Raw genomic sequence first — 23,492 nt, 5'->3', positions numbered from 1 at the left:
TCCTATATTCCGGCCGATAATCTCAGCCTGGAGGGATCTCATTAAGCCGACTAAAAATATCAAAAAAGTAGAGCAAATCTTAAAGTTGCCTCTTTCTTCATTGGCACTGATGGATGATCTCCCGATACCAGAGGTTTGGTGAAAATCTGGAATTAAAAGGGTGGGGGATGTTTTTAGTGGAGTGGAGTTCCTGAAATTCGGTGAGATCAGGGTTAAATATAATTTACCGTCATCTGAGCTAGTCTTTTACACCATGTTGAAAGACAGAATTTGGAAATTCATAAAAGGGAAGACTTTGAATTATGAAATGCTATCTTCACTATTGTGCAACCTTAAAAATAAAAACCTCTGGAGTCTGCGTAATTTGTATAGATCTGTTGTCAAAGACCTAACGAGCCACAAAAACATATACATGAAGAGATGGGAGTCCGATTTTGGTGCTGATATCCGTCTCGAGAACTGGAACAATGCCATCAAAAACACTTACAATTCCAACATATCAATGGGTCTTCATGAGAGTTATTTCAAATTGTTAAATAGGTGGTACTATACCCCGACGAGGTTATCGCATTTTAACACAGAGCTATCTTCCTTGTGCTGGAGAGATTGTGGTCACCAAGGGAACCTCTACCATATTTTCTGGGGTTGTTCAAAAATCAAAAACCTCTGGCTTCAAGTCACACAGCACATTAACCTCATTGCTAAGGACTTCACAATTACACCCAAAAGAGCACTTCTTTCATTAGACATGGAACAATTTGATGATTCGGTAAGACACATTATCATACACATCCTCTTAGTGACCAAGACCATGTTAGCACAATGGTGGAAGAAAGCAGAGGTTCCCAAGTTTTCAGACATACTTGACAAGATAACACAGCGATTTAGAACGCAGATTTGCGATTAACAATCACATTCACAAATACTCAAATAAATGGAAGACCTGGAACAACAAATTTCATATCAAATAGACTTAACAAGAGGCATTATATTTTGAAGTTTAAGCCTCGGCACTTTAGTACTGGGATGCTGTATCTCCTTCCAAGAATGTTACCCCATAATAAGGATTGTCGATTTTTTTTTTCTTTTATGTTGTTATTCGATATATGTTATTCTATGCCTATTTGTGGGTTCTCTAGTTTTTAAATTTTTTTTCCGTACCTGTACAAGGTTGTTTATTCCCCACTCCCTTCCCTACCCTGTTTATTTCTAAAATAAAACAATAAAATTATTTGAAAACAAACCATGAAAAAAAAAAAAAAAAATTGGATGAGATGAAATCAACCTCGGATGGTGAAATATAAAGTTGAAGAAATGTTCTTTGGCTAAAACATGACTACCCAAATCATTTTCCAAATTAATCCAAGCAGGACAAGGCTTGTCACAAAACCAATACCAACTTTGTTTAATCAACAGCGCCTGATAGTATGCATATATGTTTGGCAAACCTGAATCTCCATTACGTTTGCTTTTGTACAGTAGATCATGCGAGATTCTGGCCCTTTTCCCTCCCCAAATAAGAGTTAATCAAATTTTGAATCTTGTTTTTAAAATTATGAGGGGTGGTCAAAAGGCAAAGCCCTAAAGAGGTAGAGAATTTTCGGCAGAATAATAGTTTTAGCAGTCACTATTTTCCCGAATAAAGAGAGATCTAGACCTGAGTGAAAAGATGTATCAAGAGAAATGGTCCTGAGGATCTCATTTAAGTTTGTTTTAATAATATTTAGTAAATTATTAGTTATAATTATCCCCAAGTATTTTATCCCTCCTTCCTCCCATGTGAACTCATTCTCCTTCCCAAGCTCTTCAATCTCCCGATTTTCCATATTGAAGGTCAAATAGTTAGATTTATTCTTGTTGATCTTAAAAAAGGAGGCCTTAGAGAAGAACTCCAGATCCAGATTCAATGCGGCAATGGATTTTCTAGGGTTAAGTAGAGTCAAAAACAAATCATCAGAAAACAGACCAATTTTATACTCACGATGACAGGTTTTAAAACCTTGTATGTCAGTATTGGATCTAATTCTTTCAGCAAGGGGTTCAATGGCAAGGATGAACAATAGAGGTGACAAAGGGCAACCCTGCCTTGTGCCATTGGAAATACATTTTTCAGACAAAAAATTATTGGCGTATATTCTTGTACTGGGCGCCGAGTAAAGTGCGAAGACCGAAGACAGAATCTCTGGTCAAAACCAAAATTTTCAAGGGTGGCTTTGAGGTATGACCAGTTCAGTCTGTCAAAAGCTTTTTCGGCGTCCAATGTCAAAAGGACCGCTTGAGAGCCAGATGACTTTGCCTTTTGGTGGAAGAAACCCGACCCACCATTATTTTCTGGATAAGATCCATCAGCACAGCTCCATATAAAAGAGATTCGCAATTGTAAATGACGGAATAAGCAAATACTCCAACAAATGGAAGGTTTGGAATACTAAATTTTGCAACGCTTAATCATATTTGGTCTGGTTTGAATTCGCTAGCTTGACTTCAAATATATACATTGTGTACGCGGTTACGATAACTTAAATTTGTATATTCATGTACTAGTAAGATATGGCCAAATAGACTTGAGTTCTCTATTTTTTATCCCCTTAACCCTTTTCCCTTTATTAATCCCTTTCTTTTTCCTTCCCTCTCCTTTTCCTATCCCCTGTTATTTTACTAAAAATCCAATAAAATGTTTGAAACACACAAAAAAAAAAAAAAATCACGGATAGAATATGTAACAGAAAAATGGACGTCTAATTGAGCTTTAAGGCAATGTAGGCTGCGGGAGATTTGCAAAAAATCACGCAACGGAAAAGTGGAACCTATAACAAAGATGTCATTTTGCAGGTGTAAGTAGTATTTAATTTGTTATTAGAGATAACTCATTTTCATCTTTGCACCAATTATTTTAATATTAGTGGAATTAGGGAAAATTTGTAAGTGTGTGCGCAATGTAATAAAACTCATACCCAGCCACAGATACGTAAAAAACCTTTATTTAAATAAAAACATAAATATTTTACTATCTATACATATGTATATAAAATTCCATTGTTGCATGACTATAATTCATCCGTGTAAAATACAGTCATCCTACAGAATGCATAAAAAATACCACCTTTGGCATCAAAGAATTTAGCTTTTACCTTATCATAGTTTAAAATGCATAAAGACGAAATAATCAAACCAGAAAATATTATCTTTAAAGGCGTCCATGAAAATGCCTCTTGTAAATAAAATATGCGTTGGGCTTTATCACGCCCACACAGAGATTTCACCTTCAGAAGACAAAGACTTGCTGAATAGAGACAGAGTTCCAGTTAAACCTCGAGGTTGAAAGGTTTGACATGAAGTGAGCCGCTTTACAGAAAATGGATTTCTCCTTAGTACTAAATATATTAGTCATTCAGAGAGACTTTTGCATTTGGCTTTACAGCGCGCTCAAACACAAAAGGTTACAAGGTTTCCCAACATTCGGCTTTTACAGGTTTCATCTATGTGTTTTACTTCGTTTTAAGGCCTTCAATAGCACTGCGAGGGAAAGATAGCGCTAGACGGATCATAATTGATTTACCATTGTGTTGTGCCATCTTTGGAGAGGTCCTTGGATTCGGGAATTATACAGAGACTAGAACATTTAACATACTGTTTTCTAAAATGTAATACACAGCAAAACAGCAGGGTGTAGACAAGGTCCAACGACCCTAGTACAAGTAACGCTGGTCAAAGAAACAGATAATTCTGCTGTCAGCACAAGGTATGGCAGGAGTGAGAAAATCAGCGGTGTAGACCCATCATAATGGAGAAGTGCAACTATCAGTTATATTATGTTTTCAATCATTTTTTCAGGCAATAAAAAGTATTTAACTATAAAGTAGAGAGAACTGGACTTTTTTTTTTTGTTTTTAGACCAGAGGTTTATTTAGATGGCATGTCATTTATGGAGACTGATTTTTTCTCTATATTTCTAAGAGTGCTGTTGACAGGAAACGCTCACCCGAAGCCGGTAACAACCCATCTAATCCACGCAGGCAAGGAAACTCTCAATTGGTTTCACAGAAAGAAAATAAAGCTTCTAAAATGGCCCAGCCAATCACCAAGATCAGAGTTTGGAGAGCTTTCCATAGAATCTTCAGGAAGAATTGGACAAAATCACATCTGAGCAATGCATGTGACTAGTTTCTCCATACAGGAGGAATCAACATGCCTTAGTAGATGACAATAATCACCATTGTTCTAACATGAATCTGTGTATTCATGTGCAGTATTGCTTTTTGCAAAACTTAGTAGTAATAAACAATGGTGATTATTGTCATCTACTAAGGCATGTTGATTTTTGTAGTGACTAATTTGCATGTAAGAACCTTTTTGTAATTATACATACCTATAGGGTGATTTATTGTTTCTTTCATGTCTCTGTTTACTTTCTTTGCCGCAGCTTATCCCCCTCTTTTTTGGAGGCCTACTGCCCTGTCTTTTTAATTTTCCTATTTTTTAATATATTCAATAAAGAATAATTTTTAAACAATTTATATTTTCTGTTATCTTCACTTTCTTTCCACATGCCATATATCACTGTGGAATATGTTGAGCTCAGTATTGAAGTGACCTTGCCTAAAAGAAAGGACTATGAGATTATCTGAAATATATTTGCCTGTGTAGATTGGATGGGTTGTTACAGACATCTGGTGAGAATTTCATGTCAATAGCAGCAAAAGAAATATTCACTTCAAAAAATTAGGTACGTGTTTAATACTTATTTCACTCTCCATATAATATATGCACACATATATATTTTTTCTTCCTCAAACATCTCACCACAATAGGTCATGATTAGCTCCACATTCCATGTTCACTCAATAAGGACGATGTATATAAAATAGTGCAGAGCAAGACTGAAGTGATTGTCCATAACCAGCCACATCACATATTTTCATACCAATGCGGTTGTTTTTTTTTTTACAACTGGTACAAAAGCAATTTTAAAGGTGTTTTCGGTAACAGCTGATATTTGTAAAAAATGTAAAAAAAAAAAAAAAAAAAAAAAAAAATTATACCGCAATTTATTTTCCAAAATTTAAAGATCTTTTTCATTTACTTAATGTAGGCAAACTGCATTCTTTGGCTTCTATGGAAACGCATCACTTAGCTCCCCTTGAGACGTGCCAATCCTGCACTCTGCCCTATACGTCAGTCCTCCCAGCTTCTAGCCAAGGCTGAGCTCGGCATGTTGCATGCACTCTAAGGGCCTGTGTAGGCTACCGTATAAAATCGGACTAGTGCTAACTGTGGTTTTCAGATGACACTTGTCGCCATGTGATTCTTTGGGGCTGTGCACATATCCGATGTTTTCCTCGGACTGATTCGGTCAGAGGAAGAAAACAAAAAAAAAAAAAAAAAAAAAAAATCGCAGCATGCACGAGTTCCCACCGATAATAGTATGGAACTCACCAATTCTCTAAAAAAAAAAAATCGGATCCCACTCTGATCAAAGTCTGATTAGCATAATCAGAACGATTTTATCAGATGAAAGAAAATCGGTCGTGTGACCTTAGCCTAAGAGTAAGTTCTGGACTAGCTGAGCTGGGCTGAAAGATCACAACATGTCAATTATCACAGGTGGCATGGCTACTAGAGGATGAGCAAATCAATTTGCAGGAACTCTAGTCCAGCAACCAAGTCCATATTTGGTGGCTGTAGGAGGAGCCCAGCAAACTGCCTAGTAACTGCCTGCATCTCTGACTACTTTGATTAGTTTTCCTGGCAAGACATATTGTTGCAGAATACTGTCATGGCTGCTGGACCAGGGATTGGAGAATTTATTCTGTCATCTCTAGACTGTATTTACCATGGTAGGCAGTGTGTGGGTGTACAATGCACAATAGTGGTGATGTGTAAGTGACAGATTAACTGGCAGCAATCTAAGAGGGCAAACTAGAGACACAAGTCTCAAAATATCCCAGAGAGAAGTGGGTGGCAATTATTGAAAGAACAGTCTCAAGAAAGCTGTTCATGGTGCGCAAGGAGGGTGGTGGTGATGGGGTGATATAGGCATACCGGTGCTGTGAAAGACTCAAGATGGGGCCGAGAGGGTAGTGTGCAGACACAATCATATAAAATTTATAGGAGCGGCAACAGTGCTGCTTGTGAGTCATGGGAAATGTAGTCTTCTTGAGTCTACCAGAAGTGCCATATGTTAAACAGACTGAGCTTGTGGTGGTGGCCTTGGGGAAAAACAGAATTAAATTTATCGACTTGTTAAATAAATGATCCTTTTTTTCTTCTGATCAAAAATGATATTGAAAACCCCTTCAACAATTGCATACGTTTTTAATCCATCTCCTGCATCTTGTACAATGCAGAGTAGACTGGTACCAGTTTGTCGTTTAGAGCTTAGATGGATAACAGCTTGTGTACTATTTTTCAACCATTCTCTGATATTACTTGTCAAACTTTTTAGGATGTATTTGATTTGCTGCATTCTTTCCGCAGATTATCTGCAGCAAAATCCACATATTTTACATGCAGATTTTGTGTGAGATTTGCCACAGACTGCACAGAGATTAAAGAGGAGATGGAAGTGCTCATAAACTAGATTTGGTTATCAAAGTATAGGCATTTATCAGTAAGAGAAAAGCTGTTAATTTCATTAAAAGCCAAAAAAGTAGCTAAATCAGAAATCCACGGGGGTGCAATTTCATGACAATAAAACAAACATCAAAGACAATGGTTATCATTGATTTTTTTCTAAGCAAATACCAAAAATCGCACAAATGTGCTTACTGTATATAATTTAACATCCCAATGATCACAACTGAGTGGCTAAGTCCTCTCTTAACCTCAGGATTTCATACATGGAATAATTAAAAGAAAAAATTACTATAATGAAATTATATGACTAACATGTAAATGTACTTATGAAGAACTTCTGACTCCACTGAGAATTGTCAGGTGGTTTGATTAATGGAGGTTTGTGTGCCAAGATCTCCATACATCACCAAAAATGAGGAGGAAGTGCTCATCAATGTACTGCTTTCCTTTGAGACTGAAGACTAGCTCAATGAAAAGTCAATGAACCACTGTTCATTCTATGAGGAGAGCAGCACAATTGTCTGAATGCTTCTGTCAATTTATTTTAGTAACTGGTGAAGTTCTCTGCTTCACGACCCCCACTGATTTTTATCTTCTAACTGGTCTTTATTTAATTTAATGATCAAAAGTCCTTAACGGTGAGGTGATCGTCTGGGCCTTTGGAGCTCAAATGAAGAAAAGTGTTCCTGCAGCACTCCTCCAAGCAGCATGTCCTACAGACTTTTAGCTTTGAAACACTGATGTTCAAATGGTTAGTGATTATAATTAAGCAGAAAGCATTGCAGGAACCTGGCCCAGCAGTCCAGTCAGTATTTTGTGGAAGAGCCCTATGAACTACTTCCTTCCTACTGGCATCCTTGGTACCTGTTCTGTTTAATAGGCCTGGTACATCATCATCTTTGTGGTGTGACCCATACATGATGGTGTCCTGGACTTACTAATCAGAAGAGGCACCGGGGATGCCAGCTAGTAGGAAAAGGTTTACTGGACTCTGGTCAATCAGCCACGGACTACCAATATTGTAACTATACCAGGGTGCTACAAATCTTTTTCCTCAACTCTCAATATTGGCTTTCACTAACTGATATACTGTAAAGTAAGGTGAATGTTTAAAGATTTAGCAGGCTGGGCATTTCTTGACACAGCATTACTGCACATGATAGAAGCAACATACACATAGAACAGATCTTTACATTTCAATATCTGTAGATAACGCACTTCGCTCAAATATTGTATAGTTTGTAAAACTGCAGGAATACTTATTTTCCCACAAATAGAGTTTTAATAACACACTGAGCGAACTGTCAGTACAAATAATGTTCCATGCGGCATTCACACCGGGACTGGGGGGATCTGTCTTCATTCATCAAGAACAGGAATATGAAAATCACAAGAGATAAGAAAGGATCCATTAATTTGTAGGAGTTCCCTTTTCACAAACACTGCTTCATACTACTTCCTTTTTTGTACCATTGAAGAAGGACAGTGCAGTGCAACAAATTCCTCGTCTGTCTCCCTCGTTTGCCCAATCAGATCTTCCTCCATAATGAACGAGCTAGGCAGGTCAGGGATTCCTTAACACACTGCCCAGCCTACTCAGCAGTTTTTCAGGAAAACACATTGGTGGCCTGATCTTAAGTTGTCATACACAATTAAATCTCACCTCATCTGGCCAAGCAACATTGCAAGTTACCGCTTATTAAAAATTCTATTTGTTATCAAGAATGCAGGGACTTTTAGTTCTATAATTTACTTCTTGTTGTCTTGGTTACCAGCCATCTCTGCAGTGCATCAGCGGTAGCCGCTTTATTAGAGTAATGACCGCGTGCTTGCTAGAGCTGCTCTGAAGCTGGCCTGATTTGGACAACCCTCTTTCTCATCCTCCATGTTTTCCCGTTAACATAAAAAAAGCTTAAACTTGCCTCAAGACGGTGTCGTTCCAACGCTCGCGTTCCTGGGGCTCACACGAGGTTATGACACGTAAGCCCTGCTTCCAATCAGTGCTGGCGTCATTGTCCCCGCCTTCAGACGTATAAGAAATTAACAGGAAGTAAGTGACCAGCTGCAGCTCTCACTTCATGTTATTTACTTATAAGTCTGAAGGCGGGCACAGCGACGCCAGCGCTGATTGGATGCAGGACTTACGTGTCATAATCATAACAACCTCACATGAGATTCAGGAAAGGGAGAGCCAAAAACGCTGAAACAGCGCCGACACTGTACGGGAGCATAAGCTTTTTCTTTTATTTTAACGGTGCCAAACATGGGGAATGAGAAAGGGTTGTCCAAGTAGTGGACAAGTCCTTTAAGGCCTCATTTAGATGTCCGTTTCTCAAATATGTGTTCTGTGCCTTTCATGGATAAAACACTGACCCATTACAGCCTATGGTACAGTTCATATGTCCATGTTTTCTTAGCAGTGTGTCTGCACAAGAAAAGTCAGACATGTCATTTATTTTGATCAAAATCAACCATACATGTCTATGGATCAGTTTTTAACATTGCAATGGGTAGGAGAAGCTTTGCAATTTCTTTTTAACTTTGCAGTATGAGAAAACACTGCACGAAAAAACAGACACAGGCAAAGCACTTGTGAAAATCTGATCCAGTACATTGATGTAAATCTGTCCACTTGTTTCACACATAAGAAAAAAAAAACTACAGTAAGTGAGGCCTTAGACAGCAAAATTTAAATATAACAGCTTGATCCTTTTGTTCTGTGCACCTTTAGCATAGGCTATCAATGTGATCAGCGGTACAACACCCCAGGATAAGGCACGTAATGTAAAAGCTTAGAGCTGGTCACTTTTGAGGGGTTGTTTGTGACATTTATAGAATGATACCGACTGACATGCAGTATGCTAACATTGTGTAATATACTCACTGTTAAGATTCCGCTGTTTCTGCCTTCTCAGAGCTCATCATGTGACTGCTCCATAGCAAATTGAATACTTACAATGATGCGCTGAGCGATTTTTTTCCTACTTTCATTTGTCTCAATAAAAATGTAATCATCGGCTGATGTTTTAACTGAGCTGACTGGCAACACCAGGCAGCGCAACATGTACACAGTGCAGTGCCTTGATATAATGCTGTCCAACCACTTGCACCCTCATCGATGACAATGCGGTTGAAGATTATGAGCTTAACAATAGACCATCAATGAATACTTCCAGAAAACCCTTGTGCGTAAAGTATGGACAGTATGTAAGGATTGCTTAGTTTGGGTATTGACACAAGGATAGGTCAAACAAGATGTGATCTTGAAGTACTTCAGGTACCAGTAGACAAAAAAGATGACTTCATGTAGTCCTGGAGGTAGACATCTTAAGTGTGGTGGGTTACAATTGTTGAAGTGTCAGTGTTAAAGACCTTATTGTGAATTATTGTGGTGTATTTTGATATCCTGTTTTTATTCATCATTTGTACAGTGAGCTTTAGAGGTGAATATTATGATTTGGTTTCTAGTTCTTAAAAAAATGATGATGATATTAAGGCAGGAGGTTATAGCTCTGAAATCTTCTACGTGCAGATGTGTCTCATGTGAAAGTTCACCACATATTCTGCATTAGTCCTCTGCACAGATATTGCAAATGGCTCAAATGGATGAAATGTGAAGGCCACAAGCCTACGTACAGTGTGATTGATGGGTCGACCTAAAAGGCCAGCCTGGATTTTAAACTTTAAAAGTCCTGAATCTCTTGCATAGAACCTAGAAAAGAAAAGCAAAAGAATTAGAAGACTAAGAAAAGTTTTCACTCAAAACATAATCTAACCTAGTTGATTGTAGAAGGCCATCTATAGCAGGCAATACAAAAAGCATTTTGTAACACACTGGAAACAGGTTCCCCCTTCGGAGGGAGGCAAATCTAAACATCCAAGCTCACTGACAAGCTTGAGTGGCAGCAGAGAAAAATGGATCTCATTTATTTTTGGCTATGAGGAGACAATTTGTGGGACACATACCTAACAATCATTGAAGAATTATCTTAAGGATCTACTATAAATGCTTAGTTTGGGAATATCTCATGGTTGCTTTTTCCAAGCTGTAGGATGCTTATGTAACCAGTAAAAAGAAGAATTCTGTCACATTAATTAGTTCAGTGCTGTCATAAAATAGTTTTGTTAGAAATATAACAAAATAAATATGTTGAGAAGGAAAATACATCAATGAAGAGCAAGAACAGCGATTACTCTGGACAACTGGTGGAAATTCAGGACAAGTAAAACGATGCAGGGCCTTAAATTATGGAATGAGGTAATGATGATCAGTCTCTGCTTCTCAATGTAGGTAACACGGTCACATATCTCAGAATCTAAGACTCAAATAGGATTTATTGCATTCTTGTCATCTCAGAAAAATGCTAAAATCACAGAAAATCTGGGATAAAAGGTTTAAAGTAAAATATATAGTGGGGCACTTTCAAGGAGAAGAATCTGTCTTTACCAGAAAAAGATTGTGATGTTAAGAGCAATGGACATTGCTGTCATTGTACCTCCAAAATGACGTTTTTATGACCTGTACATCCATCTCAACACCGAAAGGGAACCCATCACCTAGGTTAGAGACTCCAAATCACCCAATGTGTTATGTAGCTCTTTAGTACCTCTCCAAGTAAGTGTCTGGAGACATAAAAGTGCAGTGGAGAAAGATAACTAAATTATGAATGTGCTGTCTTCCAATAATCCTCAAGAAGTCATCTGAGTGGAGCCATTGAGGACTGTGTGACTTTTGGGACAACAGCTCTATCGAAATGACCATTTCAGAGTAATCATAATATAACACGTGCATGATTAACCCATTCCTGACAAACATCCTGTTATTTCCCATTTGGGAAGGTGTTCCTGCAACAGGATGTACTACACACATGGCGATCATTGGTCACAGGAGCTGTGCCCAGCGTGACCCACTGCCAGAAGCTCTATTTAATGGACAGCTGAGGTCCTGCAACAACAAGGTCAGTGCCAGCACCAACCCAGGCTGTGGAGTCGGTAAGCCAAACCACCGACTCAAGACTCCTCAGCATTGCCTCACTAAACCCCGACTTCAACTCCACAGCACTGCCTCACTACTGAGCATGTACATAAAGTACAGCACAGATTCAATTCCACTAAAAGCAGAGAGCCTTAGATCAGGAACAGAACAGACATTTCTAGGACATTTCACAACTTTCCCAAATTCTTATGAAAATATTTACAGCACATCCTAAGTTGAACTACTGTACCCAATTTATTTTAGGAATATAGCAGCCTATGAGACTAGCAATCAGACAATGCAGGGACCAAGTCCCACAGTTAGACTAAGTAAATGAGTGAAAAAGAAAAATATTCAAATTTTGCAAACAGAATCTTTCTAAATTAAAAACTTATGTAAAAATCCAAAACCACTTTTACACAATTGGTATTAGCCCACCTGGAACAAGCTAAACTATATTGGTTACCTAATTTAATACGTACAGTGATTCACCATAAGAAAATAAACATCCAAATACAATTTTTTCCATCACACTGCCATACAAAAAGTGAATAAAACACGATCAAATAAGCAATTTAACCCCTTAATGACCGGAGCTTTTTTCGGTTTTGCGTTTTCATTTTTCGCTCCCCTTCTTCCCAGAGCCATAACTTTTTTATTTTTCCGTCAATATGGCCATGTGAGGGCTTATTTTTTGCGCGACGAGTTGTACTTTTGAAAGACATCATTGGTTTTAGCACGTCGTGTACTCGAAAACGGTAAAAAAAATTCCAAGTGCGGAGAAATTGCAAAAAAGAGCAATCTCACAGTTTTGTGTTTGGCTTTTTTGCTATGCTCACTAAATGCTAAAACTGACCTACCATTATGATTCTCCAGGTCATTACGAGTTCATTGACACCAAACATGTCTAGGTTCTATTTCATCTAAGTGGTGAAAAAAATTTGCTAAAGAAAAAAACAAAAAAATTGCACCATTTTCGGATACCCGTAGCTGACGTTTTTAATGATACTATTTATGTGCAGATACGATCTTTTGATCGCCCGTTATTGCACTTTAATGCAATGCCCGGCGACCAAAAAAATGTAATTCTAGCGTTTTGATTTTTTTCTCCCGCTATGCCGCTTAGCGATTGGGTTAATCTTTTTTTTATTGACAAATCGGGCGATTCTAAACGCGGCGATACCAAATATGTGTATTTGTGATTTTTTTTTTTAATTATTTTGAATGGGGTGAAAGGGGGGTGATTTCAACTTTTATATTTTTTAATTTTTTAAAACTTTTTTTAAAATTTTGGCATGCTTCAATAGCGAATAGAAGCTGACACAACTTGATCGGCTCTGCTACATATAGGCGATGAACAGATCGCCTATATGTAGCAGAATTACAGCACTGCTATGAGTGCCAACCACCGGGTGGCGCTCATAGCAATCCGGCATCAACAACCATAGAGGTCTCTATGAGACCTCTGGTTGTTATGCCAACGCATCGCTGACCCCTGATCACGTGACGGAGGTCGGCAATGTACTATTATTTCTGGCCCAATGGCCGGAAGCGCTTGTTCAATGCCACTGTCAGCGTTTGACAGTGTCATTTAACTAGTTCGTGATTCTACCTGCGCCTATTGCGGGCACATGTCAGCTGTTCAAAACAGCTGACATGTGTTGGCTTTGAAGTGGGCTCACCGCCGGAGCCCTCATCAAAGCTGGGATCTGACCTTGGACGTACTATGGCGTCCAAGGTCAGAGAGGTGTTAAAAAGTATGTAAAGAAGAATGGTATCACTAAAATTTCCAACTCTTTTCACAAACAATCATTTTGGACTATGTGACTCTGTCCTGGCTGTGTCTTGTCTTTTTAGAAGTGCATAAAAGTGTGGTTGACCGAGCTTTCATACATGCCTAAAAAGACATGTACTGTTGCAAAACAGGCTAGACAGGTACTATCTGCCAAACTGTAGTAAGTGCTCAGAGTAGAGCACAGGATAAATGTGAACCCAGACAATCCGATTTTGGGAGCCAGACTGAAGAATGCTCCATACATTTATCCTGTGCTCTATATGCTGAACACTTACGTCAGGGCTTTCCATCCAAGTCTCATGGAAACAGGATTTAAGTAAAAACCCGGATGAAATCATTCACTATAACTTTGGACTCCACCTTGCAGCTCTACGTGCAGTATCAATCTCTGCTAATGTGACATGGATGGCACCCACAAAGCATTCCAGCAAATATGCACTCCATAACAACCCTCACTCCCTTCTGAGCTTTGCAGTGTGGCCAAACCATAGTTTCCGACCACATTTAGCTTATCAGCTAACTAATTACAGTGTTATTTTTCTACGGTTACCCTTTATGAATAAAAGTAATAAAAATTGGAGCTAAAGCAACATTTTAGTGGAAAACAACTGTGGGTTCAAAATGCTCAATACACCCTAACATTAATTCCACGAGGGATGTACCGGTAGATCCACAATGGGGTCATCATTCTGAAAATGTGACATGGTCCTCGCAGCCTATTCCCGCTAAAACTGAAGTCCAAAAGACAAATAGCGCTCCTTAAATTATGAGCCCCACCCTGTGCCTAGACCGTATATTTCAACAACAAAGGTACTGGTCCACTGGGGGGGGGGGGGGGAGTATTTTCTTATTTTACCATTAGGAAAACTAAAAATGTAGGAATGAAGATGCAATTTAGTGGAAAAAGTCAAGTGTTTCGTTTTCACATCAAAATGTAATGACACTCTTTTAAATTAAATAAAGACTGGAAAGACCGAAAAGCACAATCGGGTCTTATGCGGTTAACAAAGGATAAGGTAGAATGAGAGCGTGAACAACTGGTTGGGTTGTGACAGTCACAACCAATTTTGAAAGCTCATAATAAGGTTGCTCCAGAACCACCAAGTAAATAGGATACAAATGCTAGGAGATGGGGTGGATATAAATCCAAGCTGCCAGAGATCCATTAAACAATGGGAAACAAAATGAACTGTGGATACTTTTCATCATTGCGTTTCGAGGTATTCAAACCTCTTCATCAGGGCAACCCATAATGATGAAAAGACTGTGGTTTGTCCTGATGACGAGGTTTGAATACCTCAAAATGTGTTGATGAATAAAAACTGCACACTTCATTTGGTCTTCCAGCGTTTTTGTTTGGATCTCTGGCAGTTCGGACTTACAGTGGGGAAAAAAAGTATTTAGGTCAGTCACCAGTTGTGCAAGTTCTCCTACTCAAAAAGATGAGAGAGAGGCCTGTAAATTGACATCATAGGTAGACCACAACTATGAGAGTCAAAATGAGAAAACAAATCCAGAAAATCACATTGTCTGATTTGGCAAGATTTATTTTGAAAAGTATGGTGGAAAATAAGTATTTGGTCACCTAAAAACAAGCAAGATTTCTGGCTCTCACAGACCTGTAACTTGTTTTTTTAAGAGGCTCCCCTGTCCTCCACTCATTACCTGTAGTAATGGTACCTGTTTGAATTTGTTATCAGTATAAAAGACACCTGTCCACAACCTCAAACAGTCACACTCCAAACTCCACTATGGTGAAGACCAAAGAGCTGTCGAAGGACAACAGAAACAAAATTGTAGCCCTGCACCAGGCTTGGAAGACTGAATAGGCAAGCGACTTGGTGTGATGAAATCAACTGTGGGAGCAATAATAAGAAAATGGAAGACATACAAGACCACTGATAATCTCCCTCGATCTGGGGCTCCACTCAAGATCTCACCCTGTGAGGTCAAAATGATCACAAGAACGGTGAGCAAAAAATCCCAGAACCACACGGGGGGACCTAGTGAATCACCTGCATAGATCTGGGACCACCATAACAAAGGCTACCTTCACTAACACACTACACCGCCAGGGACTCCGATCCTTCAGTGCCAGATGTCTCCCCCTGCTTAAGCCAGTACATGTTCTGGCCCATCTGAAGTTTGCTAGAGAGCATTTGGATTATCCAGAAGAGTATTGGTAGAATGTCATATGGTCTGATGAAACCAAAGTAGAACTGTTTGGTAGAAACAAAACTCGTCGCGTTAGGAGGAGACAGATTGCAGAGTTGCATCCAAAGAACACCATACCTACTGTGAAGCATGGGGGTGGCAACGCATGCTTTTGGGCTGTTTCCCTGCAAAGAGACCAGGACGACTGATCCGAGTACATGAAAGAATGAATGGAGCAATGTATCGTGAGATTTTGAGTGCAAACCTTTCCATCAGCAAGGGCACTGAAGATAAAATGTGGATGGGTCTTTCAGCATGATAATGATCCCAACCACACCGCCAGGGCAACGAAGGAGTGGCCTAGTTAGTCTCCAGATCTCAACCCCAGACCCAAAACATCACTGCTCTAGAGGAGATCTGCATGAAGGAATGGGCCAACATACCACCAACAGTGTGTGCCAACCTTGTGAAGACTTACAGAAAACGTTTGACCTCTGTCATTGCCAACAAAGGATATATATAACAAAATATTGAGAAGAACTTTTGTTAATGACCCAATACTTATTTTCCACCATAATTTGCAAAATAAATCTTGCCAAATCAGACAAGGTGATTTTCTGGATTTGTATTCTCATTTTGACTCTCATAATTGTGGTCTACCAATGATGTCAATTACAGGCCTCTCTCCTCTTTTTAAGTGGGAGAACTTGCACAATTGGTGGCTGACTAAATACTTTTTTCCCCCACTGTAGATCCACCCCATCTCCTAGCATTTGTATAACATGCTTTTAAGCACCTGTGAGTTCAAAATGATCAATGCCCCCACTTAGATTGATTGATGTTTCTAAAATAAGGTCATTTATGGGGCGTTTCTGCTGTTTTAGCACCCCAGAGTCTCAGAAAAAGTGACATATGTAGACAAAGTGACATGTGTCTGCAATCTATTCCAGCCAAATTTGCACTGCAAAAGATATTTAAATAGTGCTCCTTCCCGTCTGCTATTTGCTCACAAATGCCAACCACAAATGGTGTATTGTTGAGTTCAGGAGAAACTGGACAACAATGTTTATGCTCCATTTTCACCTAGTACCCCTGGTGAAAATACAAAATATTGAGGCTAAAACAATTAACTGAAAAAAAATGTAATTTTTAATTTTGATTTGTGTTAATTCTTGTGAAATGCCTGAAGGATTAACATATTACAGAATATGGTTTTCAATTCTCCGAGGGGTGCAGTTTTAAAAATTGCTTGTTTGGGGACTGACATTTAAGCCGCTCAAAGTTGCTTAAACAATAGAATTGGTAAACTTCCTTGGAAAAAAAAATTCTGCTAAACTTTAAAGTCTTTTAACATGCTAATAAAAAGGATGAAAAAAATAAAAAACAAATCTGAACCGAGAAAAGTAAGTTAATGTGTATGCACAATGTAAGTGCATATCAACACATGACCATTAACCAGAGAAAACAAAAAGCAAAAAACACAAATATCCTGAACTAAAAAGTAAAAAATAAAAAATGTACTGCAAATAATGCATAAAGGTAATAATAATAATAAGGGTATTTAGTAAACATAATTTTGATCAAAATAATGTACAAGCCATCCCGCCACGTCACGGCAACCCTTGTGGGACAGTCCCTACTCTAGTATTTAAAACCTTTTCACTTGCCAAGTGGCGTGAATGTGAATAAGGGTCGAGCGGCTGAACCACTAGTAACAGCTTAGGCCAGACTGGATGGCTTTCCCAGCTCAGAAAAAGGGCGGTCACACCCCTATATGCACTGAATGCACAATGAAATGAATAAAAAAAATGGATGTTAGAAAAAGGATGCTGATGTACAGTAGATACGGTATATGGAAATGCTCTTTATTAACTAATTTCTGTGGTATGACATTAAATTTGGAAATCTGAAAATTTTTCAGAATTTGTCAAAATTCAGATATGTTCATAAATAAACACAGATCATTTCTACCTAAATTTGCCACCAACACAAAGCACAAAAACAAAAATCTGAGAATCACTGAGATATGTCACTTGCTATAAACATTGTGTTAATGCAGTTTTTCTCTTAAATTCGGTCTCGTTTTTCTTTTGTTTCTGCACTTTTCCATCTCTTGAGATAAGACATCTCCTCCTTGTTAATGAATCTAGCTATTTTAGCTAAGTTAGTGAGTTCATCAGCTATGGGAGTACTATCGAACACTGCACCCAGATAGCTAAAAAGGCTACATAGACATGCAGAAAAAAGGGGGTCATATCTGATGAACGTAGATGCACGGGAACAAAAGATGAACTGCCAGATTTAGGAGATAACCAGGCATTTACAACAAGAAAAAAAAAAAAGACTACATTAATAGCAAGTCAACGTTTTAGAGAGTTGGTGATAATAAAAAAGGTCAAAGTCAAAGGCTATAAAACATTACAATAGATTGTCTGTGGAACAAATAGATGTCGAATTACCATTGTTAAATCGGACAAACCCATACGGGTAATTATCTTTTATCGCAGACCCTAGAATATAGCGAGTTAAAAACATTACACCATATTATTGTGAGAGAAAAATCACTAGAAAATAAGTCTAGATACCAAAAGGATCAATAATGGCTTAAAATGGGGAAAAAACCCTAAACAAAACAAAAACTTCATCTAACAGAAGACAATGAAAATACAAATCTTATAATTCACATGATATCCAATTGTGGTATAAGATTTTATGCCTCTATACATTTATTCAGCGATTATGCTACAATATTGTAATCATCATCTTTTTCCTATGAACGCTGAGCAGATGGGCAAGGCTTGGCGAGAAGCAGGTTTCTGTGTAGATGAGAGAAGCAGGCGTGAAGTGTAGCCTATTCACCATAAGTACCAGAAAAGCTAAAGTTTCCATAGTAACCAGTGTTTCCTTGTATTCACGGAAAGACAATAGCGGGTGAAGAAGCCATGCGGGAGTGACAGGGGTGTTTTGGTGTATTGCGACAGATGTAAAAATTGATTTTTTTTTCCTATATTCGTGTCCTATAACGTTACTTCTGTGCGATGGCTTTGTAGAATATTCTGATAATTAGGAACACAGACAGACAAAGCGAACGAGGCGATGGCACAATAGTGAGGATGCCATAGTGTGGTTAGTTAAATATCAAGCTTTCTTTTATACGAAGGCTCGTTCTCATTTTAGAAAAAGGACAGAATTCCCACTTTTGGCAGAAAAGATCTCCATTGTATAGAGACTTCATACTTCCAGGGTAAAACATAGTAAATTATACCTAGAAGGACAACACGTAAATCGCAGATAAGGCTGTACAATGTAATTTGTGCCGCTGAGGATCAAAACATGCGCACATGAAGTTATCTTTCTGTTAATCAATGACCTTATATCTGAGGTTGACAATCCACGAAAACCTTGTAATATCAATTTAAAAAAAAAATAAAAAATTGAGGAATTGTAGAAGAACCATTTTAATGATCGTGGCTGGAGATTTACAAGCCGGCCATCCTAAAATAAGATCTGAATGTCGGTGATCCATACCGATAATAGACAGCCCAGTACCCGGGTCCTACTCATGCTACATTGTGCAGCAAACTAGTCCAAGACAGAAGAGAACTGTCCTGCCCACATCTGAGTGTGAAACGGCCATGGGTTGGATGCTTGTATCTGTGCCCTCGCCCCTGCCGATGTGTCACCTTGCCCAATAAAGTTATGGTTTGGGATTGAAATATTTGGCAAATGCAATGGATTTTCTTTACTGGTAATTTTCTGTCGCCCCCTTAAAATGTCAACAGACCTGCAGTGAATTTTTCTGCCTGTGTAGACATACGAAAGCTTGTTTTTTGGGGGTCGAGTTGTACTTTTGAATGACACCATTCACCGGACCACACAGCCCACTGGAAATGGGGAAAAAAATATCAAGTGCTCTGTTGCAAAACAACACAATTCTGACATTGATTTTTGGGCAATGTTTTTATGGTGAACAATGTGGGGTAAAAATAACATGGTAATAGGAGTCTCCTCATTAGTACAATTTTAGCGATGCCAAAACTTGTCCAGTTATTTTTTTATCATTATTTTAGTGGTTAAAAATTTGTTAAGGACATTTTATTTCTTGATTGTGTTGCCATTTTTCAAGACACAAAGTTTTCATTCTTTTGGTTGATAAAGCAGATTGAAGGCTTATTTTTTTGCGGGGCGAGACAACATTTTTATTGATACCATTTTGGGATAGATGACACTTTAGTAGCTTCTTACAGCATTTTTTGCATTATTGAGGAGACCCAAAAAAAAAAAATATTGGCGATCTGAATTTTCGCCTGCTTATAATGTTTACGTTTCGGGTTAATTATTTTTACATTTTGACACAGTGGACTTTTATGGGTAAGGCGTATTTTTTATCATCTTGGAGGAAAAGCGTGGCGATTTAAACTTATTTTTCATATTTTACATTTTATTTCACTTTTCTTAGGCGACTTGAACCTGCGATTATGTTTACATTAGGGTACAGAGACTGAGCAAATGAGCACTAAACCGGGCAGCAAACAAAAAGTGGTGTTGTTGCCCATTTTAGCAAAATGCTGTTACTCATTTTCCATAACTATTTCGCCACATGAAGGGAGTGATCTCTCACCTACAAGAATGACACCAGCATAATAAGGCTATGTTCACACGACTACTTTTAAACAAACCTTTACACGCTGAGATTTTAAAGAAGATGCTGCTTCAGGGATCAATGTTTTTATTCCCGAAGAGATTTTTTTCAATCAATATTCTGCCTGAAAGGCGATTCAACTGTTCAAAAACAAATTAGTAGCCGTTTGGTAGAAAATAAATGACTAAAGCAATATTATGACGGAAGAAATGGTTTGTAAATACTCATTAGGTCATGCTAAAGTAAAATAAGATGTAGCCTAAGGCCTCCTTCATTTGGCCCTTTTTTCAGGCAAGTGTTCTGCGTTTTTGTTCTGCATTTTTCACAGATAGAGCACATAACCAAAAGTCTATGGGGCTGTTAACATGCCTGTTTTTTTTTTCCCAAACACATTGCAAAAAAAAATGAAAAGGAAACACACACCGTATTTATTTTTTTTTATCTAGGGTAAAAACATGCCAATTGAAGAGACTGAGTCTATCAAATAGAAAGGATAGCTCTCAGCTGTTTTTGACTGTTAGTAAGCAAAGAGTAGAAGATTTGTTTTTATTGCAAGAAAACGGAATGCCACACTGATGTTGAATGTAGTCATACAAAAAAAAAAAATGCATGAGGTCTTAGGGAACTTAGGGTTAACACCTCTGTTGCAAATCCAGTCTTATCTGACAGAATAAAATAGTACTGCATAGTTATGGCACATTCATGGGCACTAAAACTGGAGCATGAACGGCCCGAAGTTGCCCACACCTTAGGTAGCTGTTGGCCGAAAGCTTGTTTAGCCGATTTCTATTTTTTAACGGCTGCCTGTATACATGGGCACTAAATCGGTGTTAAGTAAATAAAAAAGTATTTTTCAGCTCACCTGTCCACTTTCTGCATCCCAATGCTCAAAAGCTATCCTGCTTTGGAAAGTATTCTTCAGGAAGAGTGTTTATTTTCCACAAGGAAAGCGCCTACCCTTTCTAATCTACTAACACCTAGTATGGTAATGGATAATCCTGATAAAATGTCTTGGCTGTCTACTAAAGGTTTCTTTAGCTGCGGGGGTGGTAAATGAGCAGCATGCAAATATGCAGTGAATACCAAGCAATTTGTTAAGAAAGTGAGGTCTGAAACAATTGTTATTCGAGACTTTATGAATTGCAGGAGTACATGTGTCATATATATGGTTACCTGCAATATTTGTGATCTCTCCTACATAGGTTGCACAACACGAAAACTCCGGCAGCGCATCAGTGAACACCTTAGGGATTCAGTGAACAGATGCACCTAATCCCTCTAATGTATTGAAACACTTATCAAGTGCACGGTGGTGATTTGACCGGTTTCCAATTTTTCAGAATGGAAAGGGTCAGTAAGCTTAGAAGAGGCGGAGCTTGGCGACAAGTACTTCTTAGCAGAGAAACCCATTGGATCCTGATGATGGAGACCGCCCATCTCACCGGTTTAAATAAACGCAGATATAATATGGTTTTATTAATACTGTTCACTGACCTTTTGACTGTGTATGACAGCATTATACTGTTGGTTTTACGTTTGTATTTTTGTACTGGTAAAATATTTTTAATGTTTGTGGGTATGAAAAATCTGAACCATGTGATGGAGGCGGGGGGGTTTTGAATTCTTGGTCAATATAAAACCCTAACTCACTGGTATAACACTAGGTTATGACTAAGGGGCATACTTGGCCCTGAAACGCGTAAACTGGTGTCTGGGACCTCTGCTATTTTTGCCATTTTTTCTATTGTCGGTTATCTATGCTTTTATATGAAGATTTTGGAATAAAGTTCATTGGAGTGCATGCAACCTCTTGGTGATAGATTTTTTACTACTTACTAAATCGATGTTGAAAGGGTTGAAACGGCAGAAGAACGTCCGTCTAAGGGCTAAAAACCTTTTTTTTAAAGGATAAAAAGAAAAGAAGTTACCATATATACTCGAGTATAAGCTGACCCTAATATAAGCCAGGGCACCTAATTTTGCCACAGAAAAATGGGTAAGCCTATTGACTCGAGTATAAGCCAGGTATGCATTGTCCCCTCATCCCTGTCCTGCTATGTGTTGCTCCCCCTTGTTATATGCATGGCTCCTCTGTTCTCCCCCTGCTATATGCATGGCTCCTCTGTTCTCCCCCTGCTATATGCATGGCTCCTCTGTTCTCCCCCTGCTATATGCATGGCTCCTCTGTTCTCCCCCTGCTATATGCATGGCTCCTCTGTTCTCCCCCTGCTATATGCATGGCTCCTCTGTTCTCCCCCTGCTATATGCATGGCTCCTCTGTTCTCCCCCTGCTATATGCATGGCTCCTCTGTTCTCCCCCTGCTATATGCATGGCTCCTCTGTTCTCCCCCTGCTATATGCATGGCTCCTCTGTTCTCCCCCTGCTATATGCATGGCTCCTCTGTTCTCCCCCTGCTATATGCATGGCTCCTCTGTTCTCCCCCTGCTATATGCATGGCTCCTCTGTTCTCCCCTGCTATATGCATGGCTCCTCTGTTCTCCCCCTGCTATATGCATGGCTCCTCTGTTCTCCCCCTGCTATATGCATGGCTCCTCTGTTCTCCCCCTGCTATATGCATGGCTCCTCTGTTCTCCCCCTGCTATATGCATGGCTCCTCTGTTCTCCCCCTGCTATATGCATGGCTCCTCTGTTCTCCCCCTGGTATATGCATGGCTCCTCTGTTCTCCCCCTGGTATATGCATGGCTCCTCTGTTCTCCCCCTGCTATATGCATGGCTCCTCTGTTCTCCCCCTGCTATATGCATGGCTCCTCTGTTCTCCCCCTGCTATATGCATGGCTCCTCTGTTCTCCCCCTGCTATATGCATGGCTCCTCTGTTCTCCAGCTGCTATATGCATGGCTCCTCTGTTCTCCCCCTGCTATATGCATGGCTCCTCTGTTCTCCCCCTGCTATATGCATGGCTCCTCTTTTCTCCCCCTGCTATATGCATGGCTCCTCTGTTCTCCCCCTGCTATATGCATGGCTCCTCTGTTCTCCCCCTGCTATATGCATGGCTCCTCTGTTCTCCCCCTGCTATATGCATGGCTCGGTGTCTGCTCCCGTATGCATGGCATCCTCCCCATCCTCCCCCGTATGCATGGATCGGTGGCTTGGCGTCCTCCCTCATATGCATGACGTCCGTGGCTCGGCGTCCTCCCCCGTATGCATGGCGTCCTCCCCGGTATACATGGCTTGGCATCCTCCCCCTGCTGTATGCATGGCACGGTGTCCTCCCCCGTATGCATGGCTCCCCCCGTCATACTCACCCACTCCTAGTGCGGTTGCTGCAAGTCCTCTCTGCATCTCTCTGTTGTCCCGCAGAGGCAGCTTCTTCCTGTGTTCAGCGGTC

At 39.4% G+C, this 23,492-nt stretch overlaps 1 protein-coding gene across 2 annotated transcripts in view; it reads right to left on the bottom strand.

Moving 5' to 3' along the window:
* Positions 1-23,492, bottom strand: part of DET1 (DET1 partner of COP1 E3 ubiquitin ligase) — a 155,272-nt gene that overhangs the window by 54,440 nt on the left and 77,340 nt on the right. The window contains exon 5 of one of the 2 annotated variants that reach the window (XM_073568713.1): positions 10,213-10,288. In XM_073568713.1, the coding sequence (XP_073424814.1) occupies positions 10,213-10,288 (76 nt within the window). Of the gene's footprint in view, positions 1-8,965; positions 10,289-23,492 lie in introns of those variants that run through there. The other variant, XM_073568714.1, reaches the window with a different exon arrangement.

Source organism: Dendrobates tinctorius, unplaced genomic scaffold, assembly GCF_039654945.1.
Source record: "Dendrobates tinctorius isolate UK_male_01 unplaced genomic scaffold, ASM3965494v1 ptg000022l, whole genome shotgun sequence".
Lineage (NCBI taxonomy): Eukaryota > Metazoa > Chordata > Amphibia > Anura > Dendrobatidae > Dendrobates > Dendrobates tinctorius.
This window is presented reverse-complemented; position numbering and strand designations above follow the sequence as displayed.